At 42.9% G+C, this 14,161-nt stretch overlaps 1 protein-coding gene across 1 annotated transcript in view; it reads left to right on the top strand.

Annotated features, from left to right (window-relative positions):
* Nucleotides 1-2,061: 2,061 nt before the first annotated feature.
* DGUOK (deoxyguanosine kinase) overlaps nt 2,062-14,161 on the top strand; it is a 33,708-nt gene continuing 21,608 nt past the window's right edge. Inside the window, exons 1-2 of the mRNA XM_010829738.1 lie at nt 2,062-2,274; nt 12,739-12,851. Of these exons, the coding sequence (XP_010828040.1) occupies nt 2,133-2,274; nt 12,739-12,851 (255 nt within the window). The 5' untranslated portion in view covers nt 2,062-2,132. The remainder of the gene's footprint in view (nt 2,275-12,738; nt 12,852-14,161) is intronic.

Below are 14,161 nucleotides of genomic sequence, written 5' to 3'. Positions count from 1 at the left end.
TGCTCTTTTCTTCACTACATATTCTGCCTCACTAAAAAGTTGTTTTAAATGACTCTTGAGGGAATTCTCTGGTGATCCAGCAGTTAAAACTCTGCACTTCCACTGTTGAGGTATGGGGCGAAGTGGGTTCAATCCCTGGTTGGGGAACTAAGATCTTACATGTACAAGGTGCAGCCAGACACCTTATTTTAAAAAATAAGTAAATAAATTAGTTAAATTATTTTTAGGAGCTCTAACTTTTAGGAACAGGTTAATTGCCTATCTGTACCTAAACCTCCCAGAAACTTTTGTAGTTAACCTTCACAGCTACCCTGAGGGCAAAGAGACAAACAAGGCCATAGGATGGTGAGAGCTTCTCAAACTTTTTTGGAGGAATATTTTCCCAAGTCGGAGTTTACATAGATAAAGAAACAGAAGTAATTTTTCTACGGAGAAGTGACTGTGGCAGAGGAAGTGGGGGAATGGGACAGATTGTAGCTGCTCCAATATCCTTTAGCACTCTACCCAGGTTATCCTAAATAAATTTAGAATCTATTTTTTAATGTGTGTGTGTATGTGTGTGTGCTCAATTTTGTCCAAGTCTTTGCAACTCCATGGACTATAGCCCACCAGGCTTCCCTGTTCATGGGATTTCCCAGGAAAAAAATACTGGAGTGGGTTGCCATCTCCTTCTCCAGGGATTGAACCTATATCTAAATATACGAATGTCACTTCAGCCATCCCATATAAACATCAATATAGGAAAAGGATCTTGTGCCTGCTTTGCAAATAGTTGTCCTGAGACTGGCAGGAAGGCAGCAGGGCACAATCATTAAAAGAATGGCACAGTTAACAAGAAGAACAGGAGATCACAAAAACAGGTTAGAACCTCCTAGGCCCAAGATGGCAGAAAATTTGACTTCCAGTAGATGAACCTCATTATATGCTCATTGTAATACATTAGCATCTAAATGACACCCACAGGCACCATGACAGTTTTGAGGCTGACCATAAATGGGCAAAAAGTGGGTGGTGCTCCAATTTCTGGAAATCCTTGCCCCTTCTCCAAGATGTTAGAATATTCCACCCACTCCCCAGCCCATAAAAACTAACCACCTCCACACCTCTGCTGCTCTTGCCTTCTGAGACAGCCCATACACTGTGGAGCGTATATCTTCCTAAATACACCTGTTTTCACTTTACTATGGCTAGCTCTTGAATTCTTCCTGCAAGAAGCCGAGGACTCTCACTTTGCAGCCTGTCCCAGGGATTCAGTCATGTCTCTGCTGTTTTTGACCCCATGGACTGTAGCCCACAGGGTCCCCTAGTCCATGGAATTTTCCAGGCAAGAATACTGGAGTGGGTTGCCATTTTCTACTCCAGGGGATCTTCCCCACCCAGGGATCGAAACCAGCTTTGTTAGTCTCCTGCAATGGCAGGTTGATTCTTTACCACTGCACCACTTGGGAAGCCCTCCACCCTCTTCACCCTTACGGACTTTTTGCTTACTACTCAAATCAACCGATTGAACTTTATATTTATTCAAGAAGCGAAACAAGAGGTGGCGTGTAACTAACACACTAACTTGCTAATTTATTCAATAAGATTTCAGCATTGCGGTGGAAGTTATACGGAATATGAAGTTAACTTGTGTAAATCATCAGACTGCATCATTTTCCTACTTAAAACTGTCCAATTTCTTCCCACGTTAGAACAAAAGCCAAAAAACAAACGCTTGGGGGAAAAACTCGTTTAAAATTACAATTATTTTTATTTGTCTTTAGTTACGAAATTTATTCTAAAGTGAGACAAATATGCAAAGGTGATGAATTGTTGAGTTATGGCAGTTTTTAAATGCTGCTTTTCCAGTGAACACAAACAGACAAGCGAATAAAGCAGCAGCAACTCCAACTTTCATTAAACTCTCCAGTACCCAACACTAGAAGTCTTTTTTGCAACACTTTCCAACAAATATCGCGAGAACAGAGAGATTTCCCCCACCGCCCGCCCCCCGCCTCGGCCCCTCCCTTCGAGCCAGCTCAACACCACCTACTTCCCGCGTGACGTCAAAGGTGCGCCGGAGTGTCTCAACAGCAGTATCGGGGGCGGAAGTGCTCTCGACGGAAGTGATCGCTGCGTGAATCGTGGGTAGGATGACCGCTGGCCGGCTCTATCTAAGGTTGCTGCGCGCACCCTCGAAGTTCATGGTTCAGCGCTTACTCGAGGGTGTGCCCCCTTCCAGGGGTCTACACGCGGGGCGTGGTCCCCGAAGGCTCTCCGTCGAAGGCAACATTGGTAAGGGCCAGAAAGTAGGTGCCAGGCTTCGGCCTCCGCAGAGCAGGTCCCTGAGAGGCTAGGAAAGGGAGTTGGGCCCATAAGCCCTTCCTTTTCGATCTGTTGCGGCCAGGCTCCTTGTTCTGAGCTGCCAGACCTTTCCCCACTCAAGGTGCGCTCTGTGCCTTTGCCTCTTGGATTTTTCAGACGTCAGGCCTTCGTACTCTCCCACAGGGATACGTTTATTGAGGCATAAAAACCACGCAATCTGTTAATGGGACAAGAGCTATCTTGTTTTGGTAGATCAAAATGGAAGCGACAAAGAGAAGGGTGAAATTTCTTTGTTCTCCTAAGATGAGGTTGCTAGATTGAGGGGAGGAAAAAAGGATGTCCATTTAAAATAGCATTTCAGATAACAATATTTTAGTGTGTGTCCCATGCGGTATTTGGAACATACCCCCCCCCCCATCTAAAATTCAAATTTAACTGAGTGTCCTTATTTTATCTGGCAGCCCTACCCTAAGTTCATAAACTCCAGTCATTCAGATATCACTTTCACTATTTTTGCCATGTCTCTGCTGGTCCCACTATAGTTTCTTAACATTTTTCTTAGAACAGCTCACTTTTTAAACCTAAAAACGTGTTAAATTAAAAATAACTGTTGTAAGAGTGAATAGAAGTCCAGTACCTTAATAAAAATATTTCAAAATAAAGCAAAATATTCAATTAGTTACTGTTAGTTACTAATGTTGCTAAAGTCTGACTTGAGGCTTTTACCTGTAGGGTGCTGAGCCCTAAAAAAGGATTAGGAAGTTTTAAGTATTGAAGACTTTTAGCAGCAAACTGACAATTTCTCAATTTGTTCATTCAACAAATAGCCCTTTGAGCAACTTCCATATTTCAGCACTGCTGTTGGCCCTGAGGATACAGTAGTGAAGAGAACAAATAAAATCTCTGCTCTCATGGGACTCTAGTAGAGAGAGATACACAATTAACAAATAAATAGTATGTTAGATGTTAAAAAGTGTGATGGAGGAAATACAGGATTGAGAAATTGAAGGAAGTTGCAATTTTAAGTTGAGTTGTCAAGACAGGCCTCACTGAGAAGGTGATAATTTGAGCAAAAGCCTGAAGAAGGTGAGGAAGTGAACCATGTGCGTAATGTGGAGAAGAATCTTCCAGGCGGAGGAAAGATCAAGTGCAGAGGCCCTGAGCTGGGAAATGTGTTCAGGGAACAAAAGGAAAGCTGCTGTGGCTGGAGTGGAGTGAGGCAAGGGGGCAGGTGAGGGAGATGAGGTCAGAGGGTAAGGGTGGCTAGATGGTATAGGCCTTGTAGTCCATTATGGAATTTTACTCTGACTGAGATGAGAAACTGTTGGAAGATTTGAGCAGTCAAGTGACTTGATTTGACTAAGATTATAAAAAGATCACTCTGGCTGATCTGTTGAAAATAGAAGGTGTCAGGAAGTTGCTGCAGTGATGAGTTATGGTGTGTAGGACCAGGATGTTAACGGTGGAGGTGGTGAGAAGTGATTCGATTCTAATTTCATTTAGGGTAGGGCACACAGGAATTGGTAACAGGAAATTGTGGAGTATAACATAAAAGGGGTCAGTGATGACTCGAATCATTCTGGCCTGAGCAACTTGAAAGATGGAGTTCCAATTCTCTTAGAGAAAAGTGGGAATAACAGCCTGGGGACAGAAGGGTGATTTCAAGTTTTTGGTTTTAGGCATGTTAGATTTTTATAAGCTTATTAGATATCTAAGTAGGGCTGGATAGTCAGTTGGATATATGAGTCTAGAGTTGAGTCTCCCTGGATTGTAGTTATACATGTAGATGGTATTTAAAGCCAGGAGCCTATGTATGTTGATAGAAAGGACCATGTCCCGGGCATGCAAATGTTAAGAGAGATTGAGATGATAAGAAGAAACCAGCAAAAGAGACAAAGGAGGAATGACCACTGAGATGAGAGGAAAGCCAGAAACATGATATACTGGAAACTAAGTGAAGAAGGTGTTTGGGAAAGAAATGATCGACTGTATAATGTTGTTTGAATAATGGAACTCTTTGGTGAACTTGAACAATTTATAGGAGTGGGGGCATGAAAGTCTGATTGTAGAGGTTCAAGGAGAATGGGAGGTGAGGAATTGGAAACAGTGGGTTAAGACCACTGTTTGGAGTTTTCCTTGAAAGGGGAGATGTGGAGTAATAGCTGAAATGGGACAAGGGTTTGAGAGAGTTAGATTTTGTATTTTTTTTTTCTTTTCTTTTAGTAAGAGGAATTAGATCATATTTATAAGCTGGTAGAAAGGGAGAAAATTGGTGAAACAGGAGAGAGGATAGACTTGCCAGAGTGATTTTAGTAAGCAGGAAGGAATGGAATCTCTTGCCCAAGTTAAGAATGAGAGATTGGCTTTAGCTAGGAGCAGTTTATCCCTAATAAACAGGGAGAATGGCAACATAAATGATTACTGACCTGAGTAGGTGCAGTGGGAACCTGGGGAACATCTTCTGGTTGTGTCAGTTTCTCAGTAGAAGGAAGAAAGATCAGCTCAGTGTGAGGAGAGAGGAAAGACATGAAATAGTCTGGTTAGTGAGCAGGAGAAATGTAGAACTGGTGGGCAGCATTAAGGACCCATTTGGACTCAGCGGTCTTGAAATTTAAGTGAGACCAGTCACCACAGATGTGTGTTTTTCTCCAGCTAAATCAGAAACATTGAAGGGAATGAGAGGGGCTACCTGCCTCATGGTGTTTTTTTTACAAAAGATTTTCTGTCCTATATTTTGGGAAACATGCCGCTAAAGGAAACTTTGTCCTCAGAGCCCAGAGAGGAACAGAGTACTTCACAAAATAAGTGGTTTGGACAGATGATCAAGTGAAATTTGAAGTGCCTATCCCAGTTTTCCTGCCTTTTGCTTTTCTTCTTATCCTTTCCAGATTTCTGGGCCACCTCCTTGCTTTTTCCTGCAGCCAAAGCTCAGTGTGTGCCTGCTGTGGAGGTAGACTCAGATGTGGTCCAGGCCTTCTCCTGTAAGGAACTCACAGCTAAGTGGGAGGAGCGGACTTCTAAGCATAGTTTCTATACCAAGTGATGAGTGCTATGTTCGGACATGGAGACTTGGAATCTCTGGGGTAGGAATTCCTCCCCCAGAGGAAAGAGTGTTCCAGGCACAGGAAGTAATATTTGCCAACACAGAGCCTCAAGAGACATGCAGTTTTAATATCAGGCTTGTGCTGGGAGTTTGAAGGGCCTGTGAGAGGATAGCAGAACAAGAATTTGGAAGGGTAGGATTTGCCAGACGCTGAACAGCGAGGAGTTTCTCACGTAGGCTATGGGAGGCTACTGAAGACTTAAAGCTAGTGTGTGCCATGGCCAGATTAATGTTTAAAAGGAAATGGACTAGAATGAAGGAATAAAAATAAAGCTTCATAAAGTGGGCATTTTGTATGTCTTATTTGCTGCAGTACCCATCATGCCTTGCATGCAGTTTGTTGAATGAATGTTGGTGTAGACAGACTAGGCTTTGTGGCCATTGTAGTTGGAGGGAGGGAAGATGCAGGCCTGAACAGAGAGAATGGTGGACATTATCAGACATCATGATGGTTTGAGAAAGATTTTGGAAGTGGTATTGACAGGACCTGGTGACCACTTGGAGGTGAGAGATAAGGAGCCTTAATTTAGACACTGACTGAAAACTGAGGATGGAAATGAAGGAAGAAGCAGTCTTGGGACGTAAGAGTGATGTTTGGAGGAGGTGCCTGAGACAAGAGATAGATGTTCTGAGGTAGATTAGAGTAAGTGCCTGAAGTGCATAGACAGATTGGAGCTGCAGTCCCAGACATGGAGGTTGTTGACTTGTCAGGGTAGTTGTTGAAGTCTTGGAAGTGAGTGCAGTTGCCCAAAGGAAGTGACTAATGCGAAGTGGACTGGGGGATCTTAATCTGGCTCTTTCTGGTTTTATCTCCTATTATATTATTCTCCATCACCCCCACACGGTGATGACTCTCCCCAGACAGAATTGGGCACTGCCTCCTCTGTGTGCTCACATAACATTTTGTACCCACAACTTCTGCAGCACTTGAGTTCTGTTGAGATTGTTGACACCCTCAGTACTTTTCCTGGATTAGCCACAGAGCGTCTTGTTCATCGTTGTGTCACCAGCATCTAACCCATGTGTGGCCTATTGTACTCATTCAGTGTTTGCTAGATGCTTGAATCCTGGGCTGTGATAGCCGTGTGCAAGTTAGTCATTGGTATCCACAGAGGAAACACAATAAACTGCTTGTACAATCAAACAGTTATCTTGTTCTCTAACCACAGGTGACATTCCCCCCCACCCCCAAAAGTCGGAGTATCCATTCAGGAAACCTGAACAGGGGAAGGTGAACCCCTGTCCCAGCTGGAGTTAGATAAGTTTAGAGGGACCTGTCTTGTTTTCTGCTCTAAATGTTGCTAATCTGACCCCGCAGGTACACACAGTAGCAGGTAAGGAAATGGATCAGTGAAGCAGCAAGTAATGGCATCTAGCATGAGTTGTGAGCCATATGTTATGATTAAAAGTCAAAGCTTGGGATCTAGAATCCCTTAAAATCTAAAAAATAAAATACCTACCCTATCTTTTTTATATAAGTGTATCCATCACTAAAGTGTATTATCACCTTCCAAAGTCAGTTATTTTGTGTTTACAAACCTAAATTGAATAAAGGATTGCTGTAGGAACTTTTGTTAGTGAGTCATCTCAGACTAGTCTCATTTTTTTTTTCCCCCGTCTTGGTTTTCAAAGACCCAGCAGAGAAGAAACCTCTCTTTTGCCATTTAGAGGCTTGTATGTAAAGCAGTGGAGAGCGTTCCTAATAACATTCCAGCATTCAAAATTAGTGATTTAACATTGCTAATGTCATCTTTTATTTTCATTAAATGTAAACATTTGGGCAAGATTCCTAGGGAAAAAAGGAATCTTTGTTATTGGATACAATGTTAGGAATAAATTGGATTCTCTGTTTCTGTGATTTACATCATTCTATCCATCCATCTCCTTCTTAGCACCTGGCCAGATACCCAGGATGCAAAGGAAATAAGGTTGGTCCCTGTCTTCAAAACGTGAGTTCCCAGTCTAGCTGGAGAGACTGATGAGTCAACAAATAATTACACTGTGATGCCTTTTAAAGCAGAACAGGCAGTAATTAACTCTGCCCAGGGATAAAGTGGAGCTGGAGAGAGTTCAAGGAGACCTCACTGAGAAGGAGACACTGAAAGGATGAATCAGCTGGTGGGCAGAGCTGGGGAGGGCATTCCGGACCAGCAAAGGTCTGTGCTGAGTGCAGAAGCTTAACTACACTTTGGAAGTTGTGAGGACTGTTTTTTTTTTTCTCTTTTTTTAACAATGATTTTTTTTTTCTTCTCATGAAAAGAAGAGAAAGTAATCAGGGCTGAAATATATCAAGTTTCTTTTAAGTCAGCTGATGATTTTTTTCCCAGAATGCTTTTATGCTCAGAGTCTCAATATAAGTTCCTTGAGGGCAGCATCTCAGCTTACTTCATTTTAGTTATAGTACCCGCCGTTAGTGGCTACTCTGTAAACATCTGTTGGTTGAATGAATGAATATAGCATCAGATATAGTTCCTGAAATAAAGGCTTTAAATTTTCTTTGGAAGAATTTTTTTGCTTAAAGATAGGCAGTTTTATATTTACTGCTTTTGCTTGCTTCTTGGTAAAGGATTTTACATCTTGTTCAGAAGAAAATGCCTAGAGATCATGGTATATTTAAGAGGCTCCCATGAACTACAGCTGTAAGCGTTACATCAAGATACTATCTTAACTACTAGGTTTTAGTATAATGTAAATCCCATGGACAGAGGAGCCTGGTAGGCTGCAGTCCATGGGGTCGCTAGGAGTCAGACACGACTGAGCGACTTCACTTTCACTTTTCACTTGCATGCATTGGAGAAGGAAATGGCAACCCAGTCCAGTGTTCTTGCCTGGAGAATCCCAGGGACGGGGGAGCCTGGTGGGCTGCCATCTGTGGGGTCGCACAGTCGGACACGACTGAAGTGACTTAGCAGCAGCTGCAGCAGTTGTAACAGGCATTGTATTGCTAGTTTATAGAAAAACTTGTGGGAGGAAAAAAAAACATCATTTAGGAAAAGATGAATGTTAACAACAGAACTGTTTGATCCATCCTGTGGAATGACAATACTGGTGCTAATAAAAGTCAACTTGTTGATGTAATGTGCTCTAATCACAAAGTACCTCCCGCCCTTTCTCAAGTCACGGCACACATAATACAGTACAGTGATAGCCAAGGCCCTGAGGGAGCGTTTAATGCTGCTTATGAGGCCTGAAACCTCCCAAGTTTCATGATATTAGACGTATACTGAAAAAAAACAGTTAATTGTTTTAAGTCTGAGATAATGATATCAGAAAACGCTGGTGCTCAGTATAGAGACCAGACAAGGGGGAGGCATTTTTCAGCTGGCCCAGTGTTACTCTGAAGAAGAGAACGTCTGGACACAGATGTTCTGGTCACTAGGAGGAAACCAGTGTAGCAGTGGAGAACCAGACAGCACCATTCTTATGAAACCCCTGGGAATATTTTAAAACCTAAGTCTTAAAAAAATAAAACTTTTTAAGTTTCATTTCCTTTTAGGAAAAAGAAAAAAACTATTATGGTCAAGTATCATAACCCCCAAAAAAGTTATGTATTATAAATACATAATTTTGAATTATTTTTTAAAATAATTATTCTGTATTGGTGGGTGGTGCTTGGCACAGCTGAGCTCCATTGGAGTGCAGTTCTGTGGTCATTCTATGGTAAATTACCCAGGCTCTCCGAGCCCTACAGTGACATGGATGGCAAAGTTCCTAGGACCTTCCATCAGCATTCACTGTTATTCTTTGCTGAAAGTCTAGCTTCTCATTTTTAAAGTGGCTTTCCAAAATTTTTGGAATGGGGAGTGGTGTGCAAGTTGGGGGTGTTGCACTGGTGTGATTGTTCCAGTAATTGGGACTGTGTATTTCCCATTACATCTCGTTTATTGGCATTCCGGGTTTTGTGTGTTTAAATAGCACCAGTCGGTTTCTCAGAGTACTGACTGCCCTTGGATGAACTAATAGTGTCTGATCTCAGATGTGAAGTTGGCACACCCTACCCCTCAGGGCCCTTCCTTTCCATCTGCAATTGTTCCTTGGGTAGTTGTTTTTAACTTTAAAAAAATTTAATTCAAACAACCATTTTACCCCACCCATGTAAGAAATCAGTTACCTTCATCTTTTCATGTGAATTAAAATAGTTTTTCAGCCCATAGCCAGGAACCATGTTTTAGCTTTCATCAAAAACCTGCAATCTAAATATTGACCATCTCTGCCAAATATTTTGAACTAGGGACGATTCAGGGCTGGCAGATGTCTGATAATAGAAAATTCAACCAGCTTGTAGTTCCTGCAGCCCTGTTGGGCACTCCATGACAAGCCCAGAAGGTCTTCTTTGGTAGTCTGGGATGTGGTTTTGGAACCTATATTTTTTAAAAACCACCTCTGTTGATTGTGATCAGATTGTTCTGGATACAATCTGAAATGTAAGTCTACATCACAGTCACTTAGGGCATACTTGAAAAATGTGGATTCCTGGGGGTCCAACCTCAGAGATTCAGATCCTGTTAGGAAACCAAAATTGAGACCCATGAAAAATCAAACCAATTAAATGCTAAATGTATCAGAGGCAGTTAATAAATATTTGTTTGAGTCAACTGCCCAACATGGTAGGAATTTGGTGTGAGCTAGAGATGTCCTGAACTTTGTGGAAGAGGTGGGCCTTGGGCATGATGGGGAAGGGATTTAGACACAGGCCGAACAGAGCAGGGAAAGGCATTTATTCATGGAAGTGTGGGAGGGGCAGAGGCGCGCAGGAGCTCGGTGGACGTGGGATTGAGAGATGAGCATGACTGTACAAAATGCACAGATTTCTGTTGTGTGTTTTTCACCCCGTGTTCAGAGAGGAGTTGGAGCAGTGTATGATAAATGTCACATATTGGATGTGTGGGCTCTCCTGCTGAGACATCTCTTTACTCCCAGTCATCAACCATGAATGGCTGATAGAATCGATGGAAGGATGCCTCCCCTTTCCTTCTCTTAGTTCCATTTGGGTTCCTTCTAAGGGTGGAATTCACTTGAGAAAGATCATCTCTGATAGGGGAGATTGAGCTCCAAGTTCTCAATTGTTTTGGATGTTTTGGTTTTTAATAGATGTGGGTTTCGTAGGGAACTGAAATTAATAATGTATGTTTGATTCACTCGGCTGGGTCATTAGTCTGGGCTTTGGTTCCTGCCTTGGAGGAACCCCGTCTTCTACTTAGAGAAACAGAATTACAGTGGCAGTGATGGAGTCTTATCCACATCGCCAGGCCAAGCACAAGCATTGCCGGGCCAATCCAGCTTATAGGTGTGAGGTCCTGAAAGGCTGCACACAGGATGCGTATCTAAGCAGAATCCTGAAGACTGAGTAGTAGCTGGTCAGAGGAGGAGAGGAGGTTCCCCAGGAAGTGGGAAAGCACATGCGAAGGCACATTTGCAGCAGACCACACGGCCTGATTAAAGTTGCAAGGCGTTTGGTCCAGCGGGAGCTCTGGGTGTCTGAAGAGAAGCTAAGGCAGAACGGTCTATGCAGGGGCCAGGTTTTTATATGTCTTACAGGCCATGCTGGCCTTCCCTGGTGGCTCAGACAGTAAAGAATCTGCCCGCAATACAGGAGACCTGGGTTCGATCCCTGGATCAGAAAGATCCCTTGGAAAAGAAAGTGGCAACCCACTCCAACCTATTGCCTGGAGAATTCCATGGATAGAGAAGCTTGGTGGCCTGCAGTCCATGGGGTCATAGAGAGTCAGGCATGACTGAGAGACTTTCATCGTCACCACCACCGTCATACGCCATGCTAAAGGGTTTGAATTTTGTCATAAAGGGAGTAGGGACCTGTCAGAGGATTTTAGGCAGGGTTATTTTGTGTGGTGTGGCCGCTGCAGTATGAATAATGGATTGAAGAGGGCAAGGCCAGAGTTTGAGAGGCAAGAAATGAGAGCCTGGTCTTGAGTGGGAAATGGGAATAGAAGGACAGATGAGGAAGGCATGTTCAACATGTTAGAAGGCATGTTCAACAGCACTTGGCGGCCACTTGAGGTTTGGCAGAGGAGGAAGTTGTGACTGAGTGGATAGTGCTGTTGTGCCCTGAGATTGGGATATGGGAGGAAGCTCAGTTTGGTGGGGAAGATGGTGAGTTCATTTAGCAAATGTCAGTACTTCGAGGTGCTTGTGGGACATTCAAGTGGAAATGTCTGGAGGGCTCTTAGTCTGGAATTTAGGAAGGTGTGGGCTAGATGTTGGTGTAAATGGGAAGAGGGAACTTAAATGTTGTGGTACTGGGTTAATTTCACCTCCAGAATATTTCTCATAGCAGTCACTACTTTCCACCCCCTCTGCTGTTGCCTTGGTTGAAGCTCCTGTTGTGTTCCAACCTAGCTGGTGGAGTGTCTTTTAAAAATGAGGTGGTAACTTGTTATTTTCCTGCTTAAAACTCTTCCTCAGTGGTTTCCCATTGCCCTTCTTCGCATGGTACAAGGCCCCGTGTGGCCTGGCCCGCCCTGCCTGCTGCCCTCTCCACGCTCACTTTTTGCTGTCCTTCTCCCTCTTTTGACCACACTGTCGCTGCAGTGCCTTCTTCACGGCCACAGATTCTCTTCTTTCCCCTTGTGCACTGTTTTTCTCTTTTCCTGACCTTTCCCCCCATCCTTGGCCTGGCTGCTCTCTCTCCCCTTACCCCACCCTTGACCTGACAAGTCCTCATCTTTCAGGTCTCACCTCAGGTCACATTTTTCAGAGGAACCTTCCTTGATCTTTCGAGCTACATTAGAGTCAGCATGCATTTTTCTTTCCTAGCACTAACACAGTTTGTTGTTAGTTACTCATGTGTTTGCTTGGTGTCTGTCTCTCACACAAGCTCTATGAGGGCAGAATCCGTACAAAAAATCTGTGTTTTGTTTACCGTGGTACCACCAGTGCCAGACGGTTCTGAGCACGTAATAGCACTCCCTGAGTATTGGTTAGATTTGTTGAATGAATGAGGGTCATTGTCTTCATTTTCTATAGAAAAACTTGCAATTTTATACTGTCACAGAATAACTGACTGTGATTCAAGGTTTATAACATATGTAGTTGATTTCGTCTACTTTTGAGAGTATTCCATTTTTAACTGTTATTAAATACTCTATTCCTCTGGGAGGTTGGGGCAATAAAATTACAAATCCAATCTTAGGGGTATTTTTCCTCCCTGTTACCTGCATTCATCATGGTGACTCTGGTTGGCATGGCATGACCTGTCATCTGTTTGACAGTGATGTGGCTGCTGAGTTGGGTGTTTGTGGAAGAGTTGAGTAGCAGCCTTCTCCTGTAACCTGATTTGGGAAGTGTCCCAATACATGCTGTTTGCATTGCAGCTGTGGGAAAATCCACCTTTGTGAAGTTACTCACGAAAACTTACCCAGAGTGGCACGTAGCTACAGAACCTGTAGCAACATGGCAGAATGTCCTGGCTGCTGGCTCCCAAAAAGTAAGTTTTCAGTTGTGGTGGGTAGTTGGCAGGCTTGGGTTCATAAACTAGTTGCGGTAATCTAATTTGCTCCGAGTAGGTGAAGTAGTCCATTTTGTGTCTCCTTTTTAAAATACCTTCATTTCAGAAAGCAGACCGTGTACATCAGGGAGGGATGACTTGTTTGAATGTGTTAAGTTTTGATTTTTGTAGTTTTGACATTTCTGTTTAAGTGATTGCCTCTGTTCTTTCCAGTTTCCCAAAGCATGGCCAGCCATCCTGTCATTGAAGATTAATTTTGTCATTCCTACCCTTAAGTATTTTATTGAAATTGACCATCAGGAATAGTAGTTAATTACAGTGATTTTAGCTTAGTTTTGAAGTCTTAGAAATTGAAAGGAATCTTAGAGAAGATCTTGTCACATTTTAAGTCAATGCAGAAATCATAGCTAACGTTTATAAAGTGCATACTATGTGCCAGGCACTGTCCTGTCCCAAACACTGTACATTTCACAGATGCCTCGTGGCTGAAGCCCTCCCGTCAGTATGTTGCTGTGCGAGAGGCCACGGGCTTGGTTTCTCACCAGCCACATCAGTGTGAGTAGGGAACAACCAACTGGACGTGACCCTCAGAAGCAACTGAGGGAGTGGCGGCATCTCCGCAGACTCCTGTAGTTCCAGGAGCAGTCACGAGTACCTCATTCTTGCTTTTAACAACCTATTGTTAGAAAGTTCTTGTATGAGCCACTTTGCTCTACCTGTGACTCTGATTCACTGGTTCAAGTTCTGACTCTTAAGACTTTTAACTTTTCCACATGGCAACTCTTCATTCATTTCTAAGGCAATGATTTCTTGATTTTTTGCCCCGTTGAGTCTTCTCTTTGAAATCAAATACCATTTTCCTCCAGACTGTTTCTCATGCAGAAGTAACTTTATGTAGGAGATGCACTCCTGTCTGTTGGTTTTCCACCTAGATTTTAGTAAGAGTAGCACTCAGAGCTGAACAGGACATCTTAGATATCGTCTACATGGTACAGAATACCACAGAACTGGTTCTCTGTGCCCTTTGCTTGTGCTTCCAACTTAGGATCGTGTTACCTTTTTTGGCAGACACTTATACTTACTGAGGATATTTGTTTTTTTTAAACTGTCTCCATCTATGTATGTACATGTGTGTGTGTATTTGTGAGATTAACTTTTCTATTTAGTAAATAAATTATCTTTTTCTGAGTATGCCACAGGGCACCTGCTTTGGGGATTTAAAAATATAACCACAGATTTGGTACTGTTTCCTTCAAGAAGGAAATAGTATTAATTCTTTTATTCTTAAT

The sequence above is a fragment of the Bison bison genome, unplaced genomic scaffold (genome assembly GCF_000754665.1).
Source record: "Bison bison bison isolate TAMUID 2011002044 unplaced genomic scaffold, Bison_UMD1.0 scf7180017864508, whole genome shotgun sequence".
Classification (NCBI taxonomy): domain Eukaryota; kingdom Metazoa; phylum Chordata; class Mammalia; order Artiodactyla; family Bovidae; genus Bison; species Bison bison.
Note: the sequence above shows the minus strand (reverse complement) of the source record. Positions and strands in the feature narration are given on the sequence as shown.